The 22,261-nt window shown below is 47.1% G+C and overlaps 2 protein-coding genes and 2 non-coding genes across 4 annotated transcripts; 3 read left to right on the top strand and 1 right to left on the bottom strand.

The window, feature by feature from the left end:
• Positions 1-107: 107 nt before the first annotated feature.
• TRNAG-GCC (transfer RNA glycine (anticodon GCC)) lies at positions 108-178 on the top strand. Its single transcript has one exon. It is a non-coding gene; the product is annotated as a tRNA-Gly (tRNA).
• A 1,318-nt stretch (positions 179-1,496) lies between these two features.
• LOC147296902 (glutamate receptor 2.7-like) lies at positions 1,497-5,384 on the top strand. The gene is made up of 5 exons (XM_086229689.1): positions 1,497-1,997; positions 2,099-3,342; positions 3,679-3,985; positions 4,086-4,465; positions 4,578-5,384. The coding sequence occupies exons 1-5, from the start codon at positions 1,649-1,651 to the stop codon at positions 5,058-5,060; spliced, it is 2,763 nt and encodes a 920-aa protein (XP_086085815.1). The 5' UTR covers positions 1,497-1,648; the 3' UTR covers positions 5,061-5,384.
• A 12,666-nt stretch (positions 5,385-18,050) lies between these two features.
• On the top strand, positions 18,051-18,121 carry TRNAG-GCC (transfer RNA glycine (anticodon GCC)). Its single transcript has one exon. It is a non-coding gene; the product is annotated as a tRNA-Gly (tRNA).
• Positions 18,122-18,393: 272 nt separating this feature from the next.
• On the bottom strand, positions 18,394-21,202 carry LOC147296900 (E3 ubiquitin-protein ligase At1g63170-like). Its single transcript, XM_086238173.1, has 5 exons — positions 20,413-21,202; positions 20,033-20,152; positions 19,786-19,918; positions 19,166-19,330; positions 18,394-18,914 (listed from the first exon to the last, which is right to left on the bottom strand). The coding sequence occupies exons 1-5, from the start codon at positions 20,958-20,960 to the stop codon at positions 18,738-18,740; spliced, it is 1,143 nt and encodes a 380-aa protein (XP_086094299.1). The 5' UTR covers positions 20,961-21,202; the 3' UTR covers positions 18,394-18,737.
• Positions 21,203-22,261: the final 1,059 nt, after the last annotated feature.

The raw sequence follows: 22,261 nt of genomic DNA, 5'->3' as shown, positions 1-22,261 counted from the left end.
TTAAGTAGACCAGGGGAATCTTAAACAGCCTGTTCAAAATTTAAAACCCGAGAGAGGAAATGTCATCAGGAGACATATTTCAAATACCGAACAACTTTACTCAACGAGCACCAGTGGTCTAGTGGTAGAATAGTACCCTGCCACGGTACAGACCCGGGTTCGATTCCCGGCTGGTGCAATTTTTTTTAATTTTTGAAGATTTGTGGTCTCTCTGCCACACGATTCCTTTTTACATGATTGCCAAATTGATCAAACCGTGTAAACTTCAGAACTTTTGATCGTATATCTTTCTTCCATTCAGACAATTGAGGTTGTAACTTCAATCAAAGTATTCTCCTCTCGAATGTTTGAAGTAGAGACTTTGACCCAGTTTAAAGAATAAATTGTGGGTTCATACCCATAAGCAAAATTATGGTTACAAACTTACAATATTCTAATTACTTGCAAAGGCAACAAGGGTCAGAAAGTCGCCCAAATAAATATTAAATATCAAGGTCAACTTGGTGGAATACACAGATCTACAAATGATTCCCAATTCAGCATTTTCCAATTTCCACCTTTCAAAAGCTATTTAATAAAAAGATTAACTTGAAATTTGAGAGGAGGGCGCTGTTAACGGTTAGGGGGAGAAGAATACAATTAAGAGTCAGCTGAGTGAAATAGAGAGAAAGGTCATTGGTCAATAATGGGGGCTACAAAAGACAATAAGAGAGGTACACATCCAAGTGTAAGTAAGGTTGTATACTTGTATTTCGGAAAATGTATTAGGCAGAAAAAAATTACTTTCCTAACACGTCAAATATGTGGGAATTACTATCTCATATACATGATGCGAGGGAGAAGTCATATGACTATACGACAACCCCAATATGCCAATATGATCCATGTGTATGGTGTGACATTTATCCACAGTATTGTATGTTGAAGAAAAGAGACGTAGCCATGTGAGCTTTAGAGCCTTAGACGGTGACTCCCAACTGATGAGGAGGGATGACAACTCTTCAAACTCCAAGATTCGGTTGTAAGTTTCAAACTTGAAACTTATAATTATTACGAATTATGTTTCTCTTAATCCTCAAGTAAAATTTTCGTTCATAGCAGAGAACAAGTCGATCACTTTGCTTGGTATTTTTGCCTCGTTGACATTCTGCCTCTAATATGTATTATCAATGTGACAATTATCGACAATATATTGGTTGGTAAAGGAAAGAGACGTAGCCATGTAGCTTAGAACTCCGATGATGATGATGATGGATGACAACTCTTTCAACTCCAAGATTCGGTCTCTAAATCACTAAAATTGTATGTTTCAACCTTGAATCTTATTACAAATTACGATTCTCTTAATTCCCAAGTAAACATTAAATATTTAATCCCCAAGTAGATGATGATATATGAGAGAGAGTGGGTGTGTGTGTCTTTTGATAGAGCTTCGATCACTTTGATTAGTATTAATTTGCCTCGTTGACTTCTGCCTCTATTATCAGTAATCCATTCATAGAGCACACCAAGTCGACGATAATATTCCTCACAGATTTGCCGGGAAACAGCGCGTTTTCTCTTCTAACACACATTCACAAATTTTGCGTAGCAAATACGTATACCGTCTAGATATGTGCAAGACAGTAATTATATATATATACAAGTTATGTGGCAAAGCTTGTGTTGCATCTGCCGTGCTAGTGCGCTACCAAATCAAAACCCAATGTCTTTTCCTTTCTCTTCCGCTAACAATACAATCCAAAGAAGTCGGCTCTTGTATCCTGTGCTCATCATCATCTACTTTCTACTCATTCTTTCCTATGGCGTCGAAGCCCAAAATATTAGCAGCGTCACCAACGTTGGCGCCATCATTAATGCTAATTCTCGTATTGGGAAACAACAGAAAATTGCCATGGAAATTGCTGCCGAAAACTTCAACAGCCGTTCAAACACTCATAAGCTAATCCTTCATTTCCGAGACTCTGGCAGGGACCCCTTTCTTGCCGCTTCTGCAGGTAATCAAATACATGTATTGATGCATGATGTTAAACTGTTAAAGGCATGAGCATATATACATAAGTACATATGGATTTATTTGTGTCAATTTTTGTTGCAGCTGACGAGTTGATAAACGAAAAGAAAGTAAAAGCGATAATTGGCATGGAGACTTGGCATGAAGCAGCTGTAGTAGCTGATGTTGGTAACCGATCTCAAGTTCCAGTGGTTTCATTTGCAGCACCCTCCATAACCCCACCATTAATGCAACACCGTTGGCCATATTTGATACGAATGGCAAGCAATGCTTCTGCTCAGATGAAATGCATTGCAGTTATAGTTTCCAAGTACTATTGGAAAAGGGTTGTTGTAATATACGAAGATGATGGTTATGGTGGTGATGTTGAGATGCTAGCTCTTTTATCCGAGGCTCTTCAAGATGTTGGTTCAAAGATTGAACACCGTTTGGTCGTACCACGATTTTCTTCTCTGTCTAATCCTAATTGGGATGAAGTAGAAGAGCTGTTGAAACTTCCCACCATCCAGTGCCGGGTATTTATTGTTCTTCAGTCATCTTTAGCTACCGTGACAAATATTTTTAGAGTGGCTAAGAAGATGGGACTTGTTGGAACAGATTCAGCTTGGATAATCACAGAGAGTATCACTAGTTTGCTTGACTCTCTTGACAGCTCTGGTATATCCACTATGGAGGGCACTCTAGGAATAATCAAGACCTACCATGCCACAAATACTAGTGCTTATGCCAATTTCAAGAAGGAATTCCAAACAAAGTATTCAGAAGACAATGACTCCACGCCAGGAATTTATGCTCTTCAAGCATATGATATGATTACAATCATTACACAGGCCATTGAAAGAATGGCTAATATCACTACTACTAGCCTTCAGGGGTCGTTAAATACAATATTGAGCAATTATGCAGGTTTGAGTGGGGAGATGCTCTTCAAAGGAGGTGAGGTGTTGTACTATAACTCCTCCGAGAGATTCCAAATCATAAATATTGTGAATACGAGTGCATACAAAAAATTGGACTTTTGGACACCAGAGGTTGGGTTCTCAGAAAGCCTTGTTAACGTAATTTGGCCCGGGAACCTAAAACGTGCCCCCAAAGGCTGGGCAATGCCTACTGCTGAGAAGCCAATGAAAATTGGGGTTCCAGGTGAAACTTCCTTCAGCAAATTTGTAAAGGTTGTGTCCAGCGATAATTCAGATGTGAAGACATATGACGGTTTCTGTATTGAAATTTTCAATAAGGTGCTACTTCTTTTGAATTATTCTCTGCCATACGAATTTGAAGACTTTAATGGCACCTATGATGAACTGGTTGAACAAGTATATAACAAGGTAATAACTTTATCTCTCTGTCTTTTTTCAAAGTCCTTATGCTCCATGCATGTTGAATGATTAAATAGTGAAATAATTTCCCAGTCCCCACATTATGTAACAGTAGGCCTGTAATTCTAATTATTATTACACAAGTAGGAAGAGGAATACTGAATTTAAGGATAAAGATTCATAAAGACTACACACCTTCACTACTTGCAGATAGTGACAGAGATTTATAAAGATGACTGTCTCATATATTCTGGAATCTTGTTTTGTTCTTTTTTTGCATAGGATTTGTATTTTTTGTAGCGATTGTATGCTTGTAATGTTCATCAATTTAAATTTCAATGGCAGAAATATGATGCTGTGGTTGGTGATATAACCGTACTAGCTGAGCGATTCGACAAAGTGGAATTCACTCAGCCATATATGGAGTCTGGTTTGTCAATGATAGTTCCAGCAAAATCTGAGAATTTAACATGGATGTTTATGAAACCTTTCACATGGCAATTGTGGGTGGTGACTGGTGTCATCTTAATCTACACAATGTTAATAGTATGGTTCCTGGAGCGCCCATCCAATCCAGAATTTCGTGGCCCATTGAAGAATCAGATTGGCACAGCAACTTGGCTCACCTTCTCCTCTTTGTTCTTTGCACACAGTAAGTACCAATTTTAGACATGAGATACACCAATGATAATCTATAATGCTCATCAATATATGCCTTAAGTATGAAAATAATCCTATGGTTTCACTTACAGGTGAGAAAATCTATAGCAACTTAACTCGAGTAGTTTTCGTAGTGTGGCTCTTTGTTGTATTGATCCTAACCTCAAGCTACACTGCTAATCTGTCTTCAATGCTTACCATCCAACGACTGGAACCAAATTTAACAGGCATCGATACAAACTCAAAAGTTGGTTGCGACGGGGATTCATTTGTCATGAAGTATCTGGAGGAAGTTCTTGGATACAATAACATCATCCACGTTGACAGCGAGTACAAATATACAGAGGAATTCAAAACCAAAAATATATCTGCTGCCTTTCTTGAATTGCCATATGCAGAAGTATTCATGAACGAGCACTGCAAGGGATATACTGTCACCACACCCACCTATAGATTTGGAGGCTTATCCTTTGTGAGTAGTGACTAAATTGTTCTTGAGCTATTCTTTTTATGCATTGGAGATACCATTTGTCTAATCAACTTATATGGAAACTAATAAAATTCTTTTCCTGTTCACCATGCAGATATTCCAGAAAGGCTCTCCAATAGCCAGGGATTTCACTAAGGCCATTCTAGAGCTACTGGAGAATGGAGAAGTGAAGAAACTTCAAACTAAATGGTTGACTCCCAATGTGTGTTCAAACAATGCAACTTCTGATGGAACAGAAAGTTTGAGCCTCAACAACTTTTCAGGCCTCTATGCAATATCCGGTGCTACTTCCAGCTTTTGTTTTCTACTATCTCTTACTATCTGGCTGATGAAGTTTCAACGCCAAGAAGCATACCAAGGCAATGCAAGTCCAAGTGATGAAAGTCTTTGGACCAAGACAGCTAGAATGGCTAGATTCTTCAAAGCTAGAGAGCTTAGCATTTCAAGGAGAGCTCCAACTTTTGCTCATGTTGAGGAATGGAGTTCTCCAAGGTGGGACTACTCCACCACTTCCAACAGTCCCAGGCATCTTTATTCGCTACACCCAGCTGAAATTGAATGCACTCCACAGGAATAAATAGAACAAAGGAATAGATCGAGGTGCATGCTCCCAATCCTATCCTATCCAATCCAATCTGCCTCATTTTGTGGACTCCTATGGAATTATTGCATCTCCAAATTCCAAAGGCAACTGTTAGTATATAGGCTAGTGTTTAGGCTTCTCCAAATTCATAATTTTAGCACATTCTTTACATATCTTAATTGTATGCTAATTGCACATAGGCTAGTGTTTAGGCATGTCTTTATTCTTTCTCTTTCATATAGTTGAACTAATCCAAGAATTTGTATATACTACCTCGTTGAGAGATGAATAAGATATACAGCATATTATATTTCCTTACACCAACATGATGATCAGATGAGTTAACATGGAAATCTACTGCCCCTAAAAAAGTATACTCATCCCTCTCACTCACTAGAGTTGATGTTTTTTGTTGTATGTTTAATAAATCAGATGAATAAGATTACGCCTCAATTGTATGACAATCTTTTTTGTTGCATGTTTTGCTGTTATTACCGTTTAAAGTCTTAAATTATTTTTTAACGTTTCAATGAGTGTTAATCCTTCCTGTTGATGCAAATTCTCGTAAGGTAGATACAACAACTTAGATAAGTTGACCTGGCTGATCAGGTGCTTTGCTGGATGATGAAGTGGATGCTGGTTGAGATCTTCCTGTAGACAAAAACAAGATCAAAGGAGATGGACCGGTGTGGTACCAGCCAAACACACTCCGATGATGAAATCAGTGGTGGTGTTTGATGGTGGATGAGGAAGAACAAAGGAAGAACTTGGGAGAATGGGAAGAACAAGGCAAATGTTCTGGGTTATTCTCAGCAAGTTGGGTAGGCCTTTTTTTTTAGAAAGGAATACAAGTGTTTTGCGTGTATGTTTGTAGATTGCTAGATCCCTCATTTTGTGCATATGACTTGGTATATATAAGCAAAGGAAACCTTAATGAGTCAGATACTTGCATGTGAATGAATGGTTGCCAAAGACCCACGCACCTGGTCAGACCTAGTTGCATGCTCAGCTGCTTGCTTCCTCAGCATTCAATGCTGCATTGAATGCTCCATTAAATGCAAGGTTGGAAGGTTCAGGTAGACTGCTCCAACATTCATGAATGCAGGCCTGATATTCTATCTGTCAGAAGAATGTGTCAGGTGCATTTAAGTGTGGCGGTTCGTCCCAGCGTGATCTTCCTGGGAATGGCGGCGGAGAGCCGAGCCGAGCCGATACGAACACATGTTCCCATGCGAAGACACGAAGTCCATATGTGGTCGGATCGGGCATGGGACTCCAAGCCGAGCCGGTCCATAGATTGGAGTCTTTCCGAGCCCTAACTGGTCGACGCCAGAACTCGGAAGGAAGCCATCTCGTGTGCCGAGCCGAGCCGAGCCGGGATGATCGTGGGAAGATGGACACTCGATCCCAAGGAAGATCATCGGTTCGGCTCGGACCGAACAAGGAGGGGCGGTGTGGAGATCCGGTCTGAGCTGGTAGAGGAAGTGCTGATCAGTGATGACGTGGAAGTCAAAGTTTGACCACTGAGAATCAACTCCGAGGTGGATGTTTGACCAGCCACGTGTCGAGCTGTGATTGGCTGTTCGGGTCGATGTGGGTTTTCCCACAAACAGGAGTCCCCCAGCTTCCGATCCGAGCGGGCAGTGGTGGATTGGAAGTTGAAGTGTAATCCCGAAGATGGCGTGTTCGCTTGGTCCGAGCCGAACCCTACAAGCCCATGTTCCCGAAGGTCCGAGCACATGACGACTTGTGATTGGTCAGAAAATCTCTGGGACAGGTGAAGGGACGTTTGATTTCTGCATGGGGGAACGTAAGGGTCACCTCATTATGGGTATTTTTGAATGCTTGACAGGTGTCAAGATCTGGCATTTGAAGCGCCAGAAATGAAGGGCTGAGATCGGTCTGCATGAGGATATAAATTGGCAATTTCTCTCTCTTCCCTTTCATTTTCCTGAAGCTCACTCTCTCTCCTGCAAAAACTCTCTCTCTCACCGTGAAATCTTCTCTCTCACCGTCGTTGGAGTGGTAGTCCGATCCCAACATCGAGCGGGTACGGCGATAGGCGAGGTGATTCCGAGGGTGTTTGGGGTGGAGAGATTTGGCCGGACAAAACCAGTAAGTGATTCTGTCCACTTTTGAGTTTTTCCCTTTTTTCGGGTTTTTTCTGGGTTTGTTCTTGGTGTTCTTGAAAAAGGGCACCTTTCGATCCAAAAAGTAAGAGAGAAAGAAGAAAAAGGTGTTTTTAGAGATGTCTGAAACTGACTCGAGTGGCCGGCTCGGCTCGGGAGAAGCCTTTGAAGGAGATAGTGAGGCTGAGATGAGCCGAAGCCCGTCTGCGGGTGAGGCCGAGCCGAGCCGAAGCCCACCTGCGGGTGAGGCGAGTTGGGACGGTTTGTCCGAAGAGTTGGACGAGGCCGGCTCGGCATTGAATCGTAACCCAGGTGGTGAGCGCCGAGCCCGAGGAGACCAAGAGAATCCCGAGATACTGAGTTCCGATCGGGAACAAGGGGCGGCCGAAGGAGGCGACGAAGAACCTCTTGACGTCGAGCCGATCGCAACCATCCCGAGCAGACTCACCTCAGGCTCGGATGAAAGAGACAGGGGTCATGAGGCGTCGACCTCGGCCCAGGGGGTGACGGGGAGTCCGATCGACCCGGACTTCTACGAGGAATTGGCGTGGAAGGCCGATCAGATCCCCAATGAGATGACCGAGTACCATCTCCGGGACTTGAGGGACAGGTACTCGGTTCCCGACTCCGTGTTGATGAGGTTGCCGACCGAGGGGGAGAAGCCGAGCCGACCCCCGACAGGATGGGTGACCATGTACCCGGAGATGTTTGAGAATGGGGTTCGGCTCCCCCTACACGCCTTCCTGCAAGACTGGCTCGCGACGATCGGCGCGGCGCCACACCAGCTGAACCCGAATGTATACAGGATCATCCTGTCCATGCATATCTTGTGGCACAAAGTGCACAAGTGTGTGCCACACAAGGATATCCTGTTTTGCAATTACGCGCTGAGGTCGAAGCAGAGCGAGCTCGGATTCTACAACCTTCAGGCGTACTCGGGGCCACTCTTCGGTGGGAATCCCTCTTCCCAGAAGACATGGAAGAAAAGATATTTCTTTGTCTCTGGGGATTGGGAGTTCGCCGATCCGAACAGAATGACTTCGGCTCGGGTTCCCAGAGCCTTTAGGATTCCAGGTGGGCATTGGGAGTTTGGGGCCGATCCGAGGACAATTTGCTTACGTCTTGTAATAATTGCATTTTTTTTTTTTTTTTTCTAACTCTTTTGGCTTTGTCTTTGCAGTCAGCTGGGGCAAGTATAAACTCCGAGGTGAGCTCAAGGACCAGATCGCCGCGATCAGGGACTCACCAGCAGAATACTTGTCAACCAAGTTTCTGCTCGGGGAAACCCAGATCAGACAGAGCGGGATCTCCTGGTTTGTACCCAGGTGGAATCCTAGGGCAGAAAGGGGAATGGCACCCACCGAACTGGAGGCTCGCCTGAGGAGGAAGGCTGCTCGGAGCGTCCAGAGGAGGGCCGCGGGGCGGGCCCCTGCCGAGCCGGTCCAGGCTCCTGCCCCAGCGGCAGCTCAGCCTAGATCACCTGCGCCGAGACCGACTCGGCAGGCAGAGAAGAGGAAAGCTCCCCAGGCCGAGGCCCCGGTGGAGAAGAGGGCTCGGGCCGGGGCCAGTGGTTCCGGTGCCGAGGCGTCCGGATCGGGGCCCCCGAAGGCGGTGGAGGTAGACCCTTGCCTCGAGCCGTTCGTCACAGGCTTTAAGCGTGTGATGACGCCGAAGGCGCTGGAGGGGCTGTGGACCGGTCATGGCGAGCCGGGCTTCAGCCACCAGGCATTGATCACATCCCGCCAGGCCATGATGGTAAGTTTTTTTTTACTTCGGATTTTGTCTATCCGCTCGGTTCGGATTAGTAACAGATATGTTTTTCTTGCAGCTCGCCATGAGGCAGTTCGAGGCTGCTAAGGCCGCCGTCGATGCCGAGGCGAAACTGGAGAGGTTTCGGGCACGGGTCGTAGAGCTGAAAGAGAATTTGGCCGAGGCCGAGCGGACGGTCAATGCCGAGCGCGAACGGTCGGAGGGTCTGCAGTCCAGGCTGGCCAGGAAGGAGGAGGAGGTCGCTCGGCTCGGCAAGGAGCTTGCGTCCTCGGAGCAAAATGTGGCCGACTTGAGGCACTATGTCGGCGATCTCCAGCGAGACGTCGAGGCGGCCGAACGGAGGTTTGAAAATGCCGAGCTCCGACGTCGAGCTGAAATGCCGAGCGCTCAGGCACTTACCGATGCCCACTTCGAGGGGTATAAGGAGCTTCTGGATGAGATCAAGTCGAAGAGGCCGGACTGGGATGTTTCATTCCTTGGCGAGTCCGATGACGAGGGGGAGGATACCCAGGGGAGTCACCAGGACGAGCTTCCTCCTCCCGATCGCCAAGTCCCCGCCGAAGCCGAGCCAACTCCGGAAGATCCTCCACTGCCCGCGTACGAGCCGACTCCGATCCCCCCGGCCCCCGAATCCGATCCCAACGCTGAGATGCAGATCGGCGGGGTTGAGGTGGTGCAGCTCGGTGAGGAGACGCCTGAGGAGTCCATCGAGCCGATCCTGGAGGGCCCTGCCGAGCGATCTGCATGATGGCTTTATTTTGTTTTTGTTTTTCTCCCCGAGCCGAGGTGTGGCTCGGGTTTGATTTTTGAACAATATGTATTTGGATTTTATGTTTGTTAATTTATCGGTATTTTCTTTTTATGATACAAGTTGTTGTCAGTTCAGCTCGGAAATTAAGCAAAAGACATAACTAATAACACATGGGCAAGAAAATGATAAAAGTGAAAAACATAATAAAAACCAAGGCATTTTGAGATCGGCTTGGCATGCCGATCGCGATGAAAATGAATGGTAATGATAAATTAGAACTTGTCTTCGGATCAGCTTGATAAGCATAACCAAGATAAGTAGGAATGCAGTTTTTTGAGAAAAATATTCAAACCTACTTTCAGATCGGCTCGGTATGCACTCTGAAAGTTTTGGTTGGAGTGTATATTTTTCTTTTAGAAATATCCTGTTGAACGTTAGGACTGTAGGAAGTCACTTCGGCTCAGACAGGGATTTTTATAGACCTGATAAGTCTGTACCATGCCGAGCATTGGGCCGAAAGTGGCGCGCTAGTTCGGCACGGGAGTTTATAGACCTGATGAGTCTGTAATATGCCGAGCATCGGGCCGGAAATGGCGCGCCCGCTCGACACATGAGTTTATAGACCTGATGAGTCTGTAATATGCCGAGCATCGGGCCGGAAATGGCGCGCTAGTTCGGCACGGGAGTTTATAGACCTGATGAGTCTGTAATATGCCGAGCATCGGGCCGGAAATGGCGCGCCCGCTCGACACATGAGTTTATTATTTTTTCGAAGGAAACACTTAGATCTTTCCTCTTTGCTAGAAGTGTATAGGAGTAGAGTCCCCAGTGTTTGCTTCGAAAAATAAGAAGAAAAATGAATAGAAATGTGTTCATCTTTTCATTGATTGGAATGAGTGTTAGGTCGGACAGTCCCCGATCCTAACTACATTTTTACTGGTAATAAGTCTTCAAGTGTTCAGCGTTCCAGCTATGCTTGAGAGGCTTACCAGCCAGAGTGGCCAGGTTGTAAGTGCCGGGCTTGACTATGCCCGTGATTCTGTATGGTCCGGTCCAGTTCGGATCGAATGAGCTCTCCTTGATGGCAAGAGGATTCTTTTTCATGACGAGATTGCCCAATCCGAAGCTTCTGGGTCTGACCCTTTGATTGTAGTACTTGGCTACCCTCTGTTGGTAGGCGGCTCGGCAGAGATTGGCGTCGGTTCGCCTCTCCTCGATCATGTCCAGGCCGAGCCGAAGTCCGGCGTCATTGGTCTCGGGATTGTACGTGCCGGTCCGGAATGAAGGAGTCCCCATTTCGACCGGGACAACAGCGTCAGTTCCGAACGCCAATGCATAGGGTGTTTCCTTTGTGGAGTTGCGATAGGAAGTTCGGTAGGACCAAAGTACTTCTGGCAGGAGTTCAGGCCAATTTCCCTTAGCATTATCTAGTTTAGTCTTGAGGGTTTTCTTGATGATCTTGTTGATGGCCTCGACCTGTCCGTTCGACTGCGGATGGTAAGGCGTGGTGAAGCGCAAGTTGATGTTCAGACGTGAACAAAAACTCCTGAATTTCTTGCAGTCGAACTGCTTGCCATTGTCCGCAATGATGGTGTGCGGCATGCCGAACCGGCAAATGATGTTCTTCCAGACGAAGGTCTCCATCCGTTCGGCTGTGGTTGTGGCTAGGGGCTCGGCCTCGGCCCATTTGGTGAAGTAGTCGACTGCTACCACTGCCATGGTGACTTGCCCTTTTGCCTTCGGCATAGGGCCGATCAGATCGAGTCCCCACTGCGCGAACGGCCAGGGGCTGGATATGGAGGTCAGCAACTGGGGAGGTTGATGGGGAACCGCGGCAAATTGCTGGCATTTGATACAAGTGCGAGACAGATGATCTGCGTCCTTGTTCAGTGTTGGCCAGAAGTAACCCTGTCTGATCGTCTTGTAGGCGAGGGCCCTTCCTCCAGAGTGGTTTCCGCATATCCCCTCGTGGATTTCTCTCAGCACATCCTGACCTTCTTGGGGAGTGACACATCGCAAGTAAGGCAGGGAGAAACTCCTCTTGTAGAGCTGACCATCGATCATGCTGAACCGAGCCGACCTCGTTTTGATGAGACGTGCTTTATCCCTCTCCGGGGGAAGGATCCCGGAGACCAAGTAGCTGATGATCGGCGTCATCCAGTTCGGCTCGGCCTCGGTCTGCATAATTGCGGCCTCGGTTTCGGCGGTGCTAGGTCTGTCCAGGATTTCGACTGGAACATGCCTGGCGGATCCGGTGTCTGTGGCCGAAGCCAGGCGTGCCAAGGCGTCGGCCCTGCAGTTTTCTGTCCTCGGGATTTGGGATATTTTGTATTCGTGGAAGTTCCCAAGTAGCAGACGAGTCTTCTCGAGGTAAGCAGTCATGCTGGGTTCTCGAGTCTCATACTCTCCCAGAATCTGATTGACGATTAGCTGAGAGTCGCTGAAGATGTTTAGTTTGGTCGCGCCAAGCTCCTTTGCCAATCTGAGCCCGGCGATGAGTGCCTCATACTCTGCTTCATTGTTTGATGCTTGAAAACTGAAGCGAAGAGCATACTCCATCACAACTTGTTCTGGGGAGATCAGAACAAGCCCGGCTCCGCTTCCCATGGCGTTGGAAGATCCGTCCACATAGAGGGTCCAGGTGAGGAGATCAACCTGGCCGCGTTCGCCGATTGTGTTCGGATCGGCTGCTGTTGTCATAGCGTCGGTGCGTGGTGGATCCTCCGTCGAGGTGGTCGACTCACAGATGAAGTCCGACATGGCCTGACCTTTGGTGGCCGTCCTGGGACGGTAGATGATGTCAAACTCGCCGAGCTCGATTGACCATTTGATGAGCCGACCCGAAGTCTCTGGTTTTGCCAGGATTTGTCTGAGCGGCTGGTCCGTCAAGACAACGATGGAATGAGCCTGGAAGTAGGGCCTTAATTTCCGAGCCGAGCTAACCAGGGCGAGAGCCATCTTCTCGAATTTTGGATACCTGGTCTCGGCATCGGCGAGGGCTCGACTCGTATAGAAGACGGGGTGTTGTACACCGCCGACCTCTCTCACCAGAACCGAGCTGAGAGCCGAGTCAGAGACAGAGAGGTAGAGGAAAAGTTCTTCACCTTCCTCTGGTTTGGATAAGATGGGAGGTTCCCCCATGTGCCTTTTCAGATCTTGAAAGGCCTGCTCGCATTGGGGGGTCCATTCTATGCTCTTCCCTGCTCCCCTTAAGGCTTTGAAGAAAGGGAGGCACCGGTCAGTAGATTTTGAGATGAACCGGTTCAGGGCGGCAACTCTTCCAGTCAGACTCTGGATTTCCTTGCGTGTCCTTGGGGACTTCATGTCGATCAAAGCCTGGATCTTCTCTGGGTTGGCCTCAATTCCCCGTTGGCTGACCAGGTAGCCAAGGAACTTGCCTGACCGAACCCCAAAGACACATTTGGCTGGGTTCAGCCGCATCTGGTATTCTTTTAGGACTCCGAACATGTCTGAGAGGTCCTTGACGTGATCGTCCGCCTTGACGCTCTTGACCAGCATGTCATCCACGTAAACCTCTACGGATTTGCCGATGGAAGATCTGAACATGTGGTTGACCAGCCTTTGATAGGTGGCTCCGGCGTTTTTGAGGCCGAAGGGCATGACCTTGTAGCAGTACATGCCGCGATCAGTTATGAAAGATGTGCCTTCCTGGTCGGACTTGTGCATCAGGATCTGGTTGTATCCAGAGTAGGCGTCCATGAAACTGAGGAGCTGATGTCCTGCTGTTGCATCGACGAGCTGATCTATTCTGGGCAAGGGAAAACTATCCTTGGGACAAGCCCTGTTCAGATCGGTGAAGTCCACGCACATCCTCCACTTCCCGTTGTTCTTTTTCACCATGACCACGTTGGCGAGCCAGTCGGGGTAGTTGACCTCCCGGATGAACCCGTTGTTTTGTAACTTGGTTACCTCTTCAGCCATGGCGGCGTATCGGACCGGATCGTATGACCTCCTCTTCTGACGGACCGGTTTGCATCCCGGGTCAGTGTTCAGCCTGTGGGTGATCACGTCAGACGATATGCCTGGCATGTCATCGTAAGACCAGGCGAACACTTCCGCGTTGGCACGGAGGAAGTCAATTATGGCGGAGCGCTGCTCGGGGCTGACCTGAGTCCCCACTCGGACGAGCCGATCCGGTGTCTCGGCCGAGATTGGCACTTCCTCCCAAGCCTCGGCGGGGAGGGGCCGAGAATCTGAGCTCGGCTCGGGAGTGAAGTCGAATGTCTCCGCCCTCGGCCACCTGCCCGAATCGGCGATGGAGTCAAGCTCCTGCGAGTTCGGCAGCTGACCCTTCTGCTTGATCGAAGCGGCGTAGCATGACCGAGCCGAGCACTGGTCTCCCTGGATGACAATGCAGTCGTCGCCCACCGGACATTTGATGAGGAGGTTGGCGTAATGGACGATGCAGTCAAGGTCGACCAGAGCCGGTCTGCCCAGAATGATGTTGTAGGCTGACGGCCGCTTGACGACAATGAAGTACGTCATGCAGGTCTTCTTGATCGGCCCCTTCCCGAGCGAAAGGGGAAGGTAGATGTGTCCGAGGGGTTGAACCACTTCTCCCCCGAACCCGACCAAGGCAGGTGTATCGGTCTCCAGCTTATCCTCGCCGATGCCCATCTGCGCGAACGCAGAGTGGTAGAGGATGTTGACTGAGCTCCCTCCATCGACGAAGGAACGCGCGATGGTTGTTCCGGCCACCTCAGCCACTATGACGACCGGATCATAGTGGGGGAAGATGATCTCGTTTGCCTCGTTCGGCTCAAAGGTGACCGGCGCCCAGTCCTTCCGCTGTCTTTTTGAAGTGCTGGGCTGACCTGCCTGGATCGACAGGGACTCGTGAGCTTGAGCCGCCTGCCTGACATACTCCTTCTGGGATCGGTTAGAGCTTCCCACGAAGGTCGGTCCCCCGCCGATTGATCCGATGGCAGCATCCTGGACCTCGATGGTGTTGGTGGGCTTCTTCGGCGCGGCCTTGGGCACCCTAGGCCCACCGGCCAGGAATTGATTGATCTTACCCGCTCGGGCAAGAGTCTCAATCCCGTCGCGGAGGGCGTAGCAATCACCCGTGACGTGGCCGTGATTGGAATGGTATTTACAGAAGACGCCCTCCTTGATTTTGTCTGGGGGTGGTCCCTTGATCTCCCTTGCGACTGGGAGTTGGTCCTTGACCTTGGAGTAGATTGTCTCCAGACCGGCGTTGAGGGGAGTGTACTCCGTGTACTGGACAAACTTGGGTCCCTTGCCCAGAAGTTGGCGTGGCTCCTCGGTCCTGGTCTTCTTGGGTTGGACCTGGGGTTTGGGACTTGCGACCTCTCCCTCCTTCCTTTTGGTCGAGGTCGGCCTGGGATTCAGGGCCTCCACCTGAGCGTCCCACTCCTCAGCCCGTGCCCACTTAGTGGCTTCGGCAGAAAGCTCATCGTAAGTGGAGGGAGGATTCCTCATTAGGTGGGAGCGGAGTCCCCCGGCGTGCAGACCCTGCATGAGGGCATTCTTAGCTGACCTATCGTCGCAATCGTCGCACTTCGTATATTCGATGTTGAAGCGGATTAGATAGGCCTTGAGGCTCTCCCCTTCCTGCTGTTTGATGAGCGACATATCGTTCAAGTTGTAGAGTCGTTCGGATACAACCCGATATCTCGCCAGGAAGGCCCTCCGGAGGTCGGGGAAAGAGTCGATGGAGTTCGGTTGGAGGGTTCGGAACCAACCCCGAGCCGAGCCCTTCAAGGTCGAAGGGAAGATTCTGCACTTCGTGGCTTCAGATGCCTGGCGGGCCTCCATGGCGTATCTGAAGCTGTCGAGATGGTCGTAGGGGTCCTTGGTCCCGTCATACTGATCCATCTTGGGGGGCTTGGTGTCGCGGGAGACCTCAGCATCCATGATTCTGCTGGTGTACGGGAGGGGGAGTTCCTCTCCGTGGTCGGCCCTACCAGTGTATCCCCTGGAGATTTCGACATGGCCGAGCCGGTCGTGGACGCTTCGGATTTGGTCCTGGACCAAAGTCCGAACAAGATTTTCCACATTGGGCGGGGTCGGCTCGGCCACATTCTCCCCTGAGCACTCGGCCTGGTTGCCGAGTCTCTCGCTCACCGGCTGACGAGTGAGCCTCTCGCTCGCCGGTTGTCGATCCGACATGATCATGGTAGATCCCAGTCGGTCGCTCACTGATCGCCTCCCCGAGTGAGCTCCTGATGGGGAAGGATCCTGGCTGGCGATAGGGCCGAGTCTATTCCGAATCGGGCCCCTGGTTTCAGTTGAACCGGCCGGACTGTTGGCCCCCAATCTTGATTGGGCCGGGGGTCGTCGGTTTGTATTCGGGTCGGCACGGTTTCCGCCCGAATTCCTGGGGGCATGCTTCCCGAAAGCCGCCTGTTTTTGCTGAAGAAGACGGTGGGCGTTCAGGCATTCGGCCTGTTCGGCCGGGGGCATATCTTCGAAGCCCGGGAAGACGTAATCAGAATCCTGCCGATCGGTCTGGTCGTTCGGCTCGGCAGGAATGCTCTGCTGAGAAGGAGACGGTGAAAGGACCTCCTGCTCGGTTCGGGTCCGGCGCGATCGGAAACCCGATCCCCCACTGTTCTCGAGCTGAGCACGATGGCGTGCAAGTTCCTCCGCCAGCTCGGCTTGTTTTGCGAGCAGCTCGTTATTCTGCTTCAGGAGTGCATTCTCAGCGGCCAGGTGTCGCTGACTCTCCTTAAGGAGTTTGTGAGCGGCTCGGATTTTGGAGGAACCTTTGGACTTTGGTGTCCTGGGGAGTTGTGCTCCCCTCGTTTTCTCAGGTGTCTCAGGCTGATGTTGTTCATCATTCTGAGACGCTCCTGAAGAAGAACTGGTGTCCCGAAATATGGTAGTCATGATGACTTGCGTGGAGGAAGAGCTTAGCGCTTGCGGTGATGAACACAACGGCTGAAGTCAGCTTCCCACAGACGGCGCCAATCTGTTGATGCAAATTCTCGTAAGGTAGATACAACAACTTAGATAAGTTGACCTGGCTGATCAGGTGCTTTGCTGGATGATGAAGTGGATGCTGATTGAGATCTTCCTGTAGACAAAAACAAGATCAAAGGAGATGGACCGGTGTGGTACCAGCCAAACACACTCCGATGATGAAATCAGTGGTGGTGTTTGATGGTGGATGAGGAAGAACAAAGGAAGAACTTGGGAGAATGGGAAGAACAAGGCAAATGTTCTGGGTTATTCTCAGCAAGTTGGGTAGGCCTTTTTTTTTAGAAAGGAATACAAGTGTTTTGCGTGTATGTTTGTAGATTGCTAGATCCCTCATTTTGTGCATATGACTTGGTATATATAAGCAAAGGAAACCTTAATGAGTAAGATACCTGCATGTGAATGAATGGTTGCCAAAGACCCACGCACCTGGTCAGACCTAGTTGCATGCTCAGCTGCTTGCTTCCTCAGCATTCAATGCTGCATTGAATGCTCCATTAAATGCAAGGTTGGAAGGTTCAGGTAGACTGCTCCAACATTCATGAATGCAGGCCTGATATTCTATCTGTCAGAAGAATGTGTCAGGTGCATTTAAGTGTGGCGGTTCGTCCCAGCGTGATCTTCCTGGGAATGGCGGCGGAGAGCCGAGCCGAGCCGATACGAACACATGTTCCCATGCGAAGACACGAAGTCCATATGTGGTCGGATCGGGCATGGGACTCCAAGCCGAGCCGGTCCATAGATTGGAGTCTTTCCGAGCCCTAACTGGTCGACGCCAGAACTCGGAAGGAAGCCATCTCGTGTGCCGAGCCGAGCCGAGCCGGGATGATCGTGGGAAGATGGACACTCGATCCCAAGGAAGATCATCGGTTCGGCTCGGACCGAACAAGGAGGGGCGGTGTGGAGATCCGGTCTGAGCTGGTAGAGGAAGTGCTGATCAGTGATGACGTGGAAGTCAAAGTTTGACCACTGAGAATCAACTCCGAGGTGGATATTTGACCAGCCACGTGTCGAGCTGTGATTGGCTGTTCGGGTCGATGTGGGTTTTCCCACAAACACTTCCTTATCATTGTCAAAATTCTGTAATCTGTATTGATGAAGCACTTGCTGCTAGTCACGAATTTTAATCAGTATTAACTCTTTTGGTCTTGCTTTATTCAAAACGTAAAGACAAACTTCAATGTCTGTGACTGGCCATCAACAAACAAGAATGTCTGTGACTAATGTAGGCCAGACAAATCTTAGACAGCCTATTACAGACCCAGAAAAGAAATTGCATCGTTATGACAGCGTCAGCTCATAGGCCATTATTAGGCCCAGTGGACCAAAAGGAGACATATTTCAATTTCAAATAAAGAAAGATAACAACAAGCACCAGTGGTCTAGTGGTAGAATAGTACCCTGCCACGGTACAGACCCGGGTTCGATTCCCGGCTGGTGCATTTTATTTTTGGTGCATTTCCTGGAAAGTTAGTTGGGTCTTTGGAGCTGCTACCCTTTTTTTCCAGGTAAATTACGTTGTTGCCCTTGCCCTCTGTTTCTCTTTCTTGTTATGACGTTATTACAACCTCTGTTTTTTTTTTTTTTTTTTTTTAAATACTCCCTGCACCCATATATCATAAGTCCATATTGCGAAGTTCAACGGTGTCGTATCACTTGGAAAGGCATAGTTGTGAGATGGTCTAACAAACTTGGTATACGCTGCAAACATATCCATATGCAATCTACATGTGTGGTGACTGGTGGCCATATGCATCATTTCAATCCTTCACAAATTACAAGCACAATGAGCTAGCTCCCTGAATCAAACATGAGGAATCACAGCTATTTTTGTAACTTTCTTTTGAAACGGGGGACTATTACATAATGAACGTTTTTCTTATTATGTATTACATAAATGACTTTAATAAAAAGAAAAAAAATAACATGCTAAAATTCTAGGGGAAAAGCCTACCCTGAAGCTGCATGAGGAATCCTAGGTGCTGTTTAAGTGTTATATATATACACATACGAGCAGGACATATACTCTGGTCACAACTGTTCTACAGAACTGGGTATTTATACCTCTTCACTCCCACTTTGGCTACCAGACTTCAAAATGTTGAACTTGCAGAGTGGGCAGGTGGCATTGATCTGTAACCATTTGTCTATGCAGGTGCAGTGAAAATGGTGATGGCAAGGAAGTTCACGCAGTTCAGTTCCATCATCATAGGCACAAAGGCAGATGCAGCATTCCTAAGATTTACAAGGAGGACTCACATCATAAGCACTTTAAGTTAAAGAATTCTCCTATCAAAACCACAGTCTAGCACCACGACAACTTCATACACATGTCTCTTGCCAATCGAATGCCAAACCCGGGAAATAGATGGGAATGATTATTGAACATGTACATGGTATGAGTTCCGGGTGATAATACAAAAACTGATTTCACCATGTCACTTGAATGAGTCATTCAAGTAAAAAGAATGTATCATGGAACTTACAGCATCTTCTTGGGAGAGAACATGTTCGGTGGGTGTATTAGCGTCACATTCGGTCATTATTCCTCCAAAAGATTCTTGGATCTCACCATTAACTTTCTCAAAATCAGATATCTTGCGGAACTTGTACTTCGGCAAATGATCAATCTCTTCCTTTGTTGCTCCTTCCTGTTCAGAAATAAAGCATGACCAGGAATTAGGTACAAACCATATGTAACAGCATAAAAGTGGAAGGTAGAACTCACACAGGTTTGTTGACGAACTTCACTAAGGATCGTAACGGTGAACTAGTGAAACAAACAAGTCATGACTGAAAATATACAACAAATTATAGCCAAAGTTTGACAAAGAAGAACACAGTCACAATCAATCTCAAAGGTAAAAATCACTGCTAGACAACAGTATCCCCATTTGCATTCCAACATGATGTCTTTCCACGGAATCCTACTAGCAATTCAACATAAAAAAATTTACTGCATTGGTTTGCACCAGACAGCAGAAACATCTCAATTTAATATTTGTTTATACTGCAGAATATAGGCATGTAATCATGTTGACCAACCAACTACAGCTTCGGACCATAAGACAGTACGTAGAATAAACAACATTTTCTGTGTACCTACCTGATCTGTTACAACATATAAGATGGCAATGATGCACGGGAGACAGAAGCAAACGGCAATGCCAATGAGGGATGCAACGGCGACGCAGAGTACAACAAAAACCACATCCAAAGCAAGAAAAGTGATACAAATCCTGCAAAATAACATAACCGGCCTCTTTATAAGAAAAAGAAGAAGACAACTCGCACACAAATGGTTTGAATTTGAAAGAAAACAGATATCAAAAGGAAAGTTAGCTCAAACAAACCAGTATAACTGAGGGGAATCACGTGTCAAACTTTCACCGCCAGCAGTCACCCAGTAGAACCCAAGGATCCACCAGACAAACGAAAACCCAGTATTTGCAGACTCCAAATGCTTTGCCACACTGCCACGTCAAACAATCAGAATATTCTCCAATACAAACCCATATATATATATATATATCGGTTCTTTCGTAAAGTTCAAACCAAACACAAAATCCCAAAATTATTCTCAGGAACCATCTTTCTCCCAAAAACAGATAAGACCCAGTTCAAATTTTCAATAACCGGACAAAAATGAAAAACCATAGTGGAAGGCCTAAGCGCCTAAAAAAAAACCAAAAATAAAAGCTTTAAATTATTTATAAAAAAAACAAAGAAAAACCTGGTGCCAGTATAGTCCGCGCTCTGCTCTATTCCATAACCTTCACCATCATCACTCCCGGACCCAGAAGAATTTTCCCACCGAGAGCTCGCTTCCTCCTCCGCAGCCACATGACCCACGCGCCTCCTCCGCGTGCACTCGACGGCCACGCACACCACATGGACCACGCACTGCAACGCGTACCCACCAATCCAAACCCTCAAAGGGACCGAAGGGGATTCTTCAAAGCTCAGCGAGAGCACCGCGAGGCCAATTCCGAGGAGCCCAGCGTTCCACAAGAGGTCTAATACGACAACGGGCCGAGAGTAGGCCCAGTCGCTCTGGCGCTCCTCCAGCTGCTCAGCCGCGGCCTCGCGGACGCGGACGGACGGCTCGCGGAGCATCATCCGGCGGCCGCTGGCACGCCGGAGGAAGCGAGCCGCTCCGCGGAGAGGCCGCGGAGGCCGTCGGATGAAGCGGCGGCTCCGGAGGAGATTGTCGGCGATCGAGTGGCTTAGAAGTGGTGATGTGGCGTCGGATGGAGATGAGGGTTGGTGTGAGCTAAACATTTTTTTTTTTTTGTGTATTTTTTGGGATTATTATTTCAAAGCTGACTGTTTTTGGGGTCTGTTCATTTGATCCGGAAGTCTAGAAATCTGTCAATTTGGGTCTGAAACTTAGAGAAGCGAATTATTTAGGGTTTTGGAGAATTGGGTGCGGGCGAGAAAATTTGGTGTGCTTTCAGTTTCGATCGTGTCAAAGAAGAAAAACTTGACTCTTGACTCTTGAGACCTCAAATGTGGTTTTTGGCACACTTACTGTTACAAGAAGGAGTTGACATGCACGCGGGTTTAGCGAAGCCAGTTGTTTTTTTAAACAAGGAAAACAATGAAATTGTTTTTCAGTTTTTTTTTTTATCTTGAAATTATTTTTTCAGTTAATAATATTTTTGAATCTTAAGGGTATCTTCAACTTAAATTTTAAAATTCATAAAATTTATCAAAATTCAAGAAAATTAACTAAAATTCTCGTGAAATTTGTTATGTGTAAAAAATGTATTTAATAAGCACTCATTCGGCTCTGCTTTTAAAATTGTCAAAAGTACTCAACATTTGATAGAAATAAATAAAAATGCTTTTAGATTATAAAAGCACTTTTAAGAGATTTTATAACCCAGAAAAACTTTCTCAGGTGCTTACTCAATAAGCACTTTTCAAATACTTTTGCATGAATAACTTAAAATTTTTATAAACATTTGTATATACTTCTTAACAGAAGCGTTTCCGGTAAAAACACTACTAAATAAAAATGTTTCTAAAAAATAGCGTCAAACGAACCTTAAGTACTCTTTGATAATTAGGAGGTGACGTGAGTATGATGCAAATGCCTTGCAACATTCAAATAAATCTAATGATAAGAATATTGTATAACAAGTTCAAATAAATTTAATGATAAAAAGATTTATACTTTAATAGTAAAAAAATAAATCTTTGAAAATGTCTCTCCATGATCCATGTCATGTTGAGTCAACGCTCAATAAGGTTAAATGAACATTATGTTTCAATATTGATGTTGACAAAAATATTGAAGAACCAAAAGTACAAAATATCAATACGTACAAATTTAAATGAAAATTTAATACAATAATGAAAAGGGTGGGAAGGTAGAGACGTAGAGTACTGTGAAATTCGGAGATGCTTTGGAAAGCAAAAATGGGGCCACCAAATGCTCCCCAAAAACCCGCCAAGTAGCATATAACGGGTCCTTTCCCAGTTCCTTAACATTAGGGATTGAGGGTTGAAACTTTAAACCTTTTTTTTTGGTTGGCCAAGGAAACTTGAAACTTGAAACTTGAAATGAAAGAAAGATC

This window comes from Dryas octopetala, chromosome 1, assembly GCF_963921425.1.
Source record: "Dryas octopetala chromosome 1, drDryOcto1.1, whole genome shotgun sequence".
NCBI lineage: Eukaryota > Viridiplantae > Streptophyta > Magnoliopsida > Rosales > Rosaceae > Dryas > Dryas octopetala.
The sequence above is the reverse complement of the archived record's forward strand: the minus strand, read 5'-3'. Positions and strand labels throughout refer to the sequence as shown.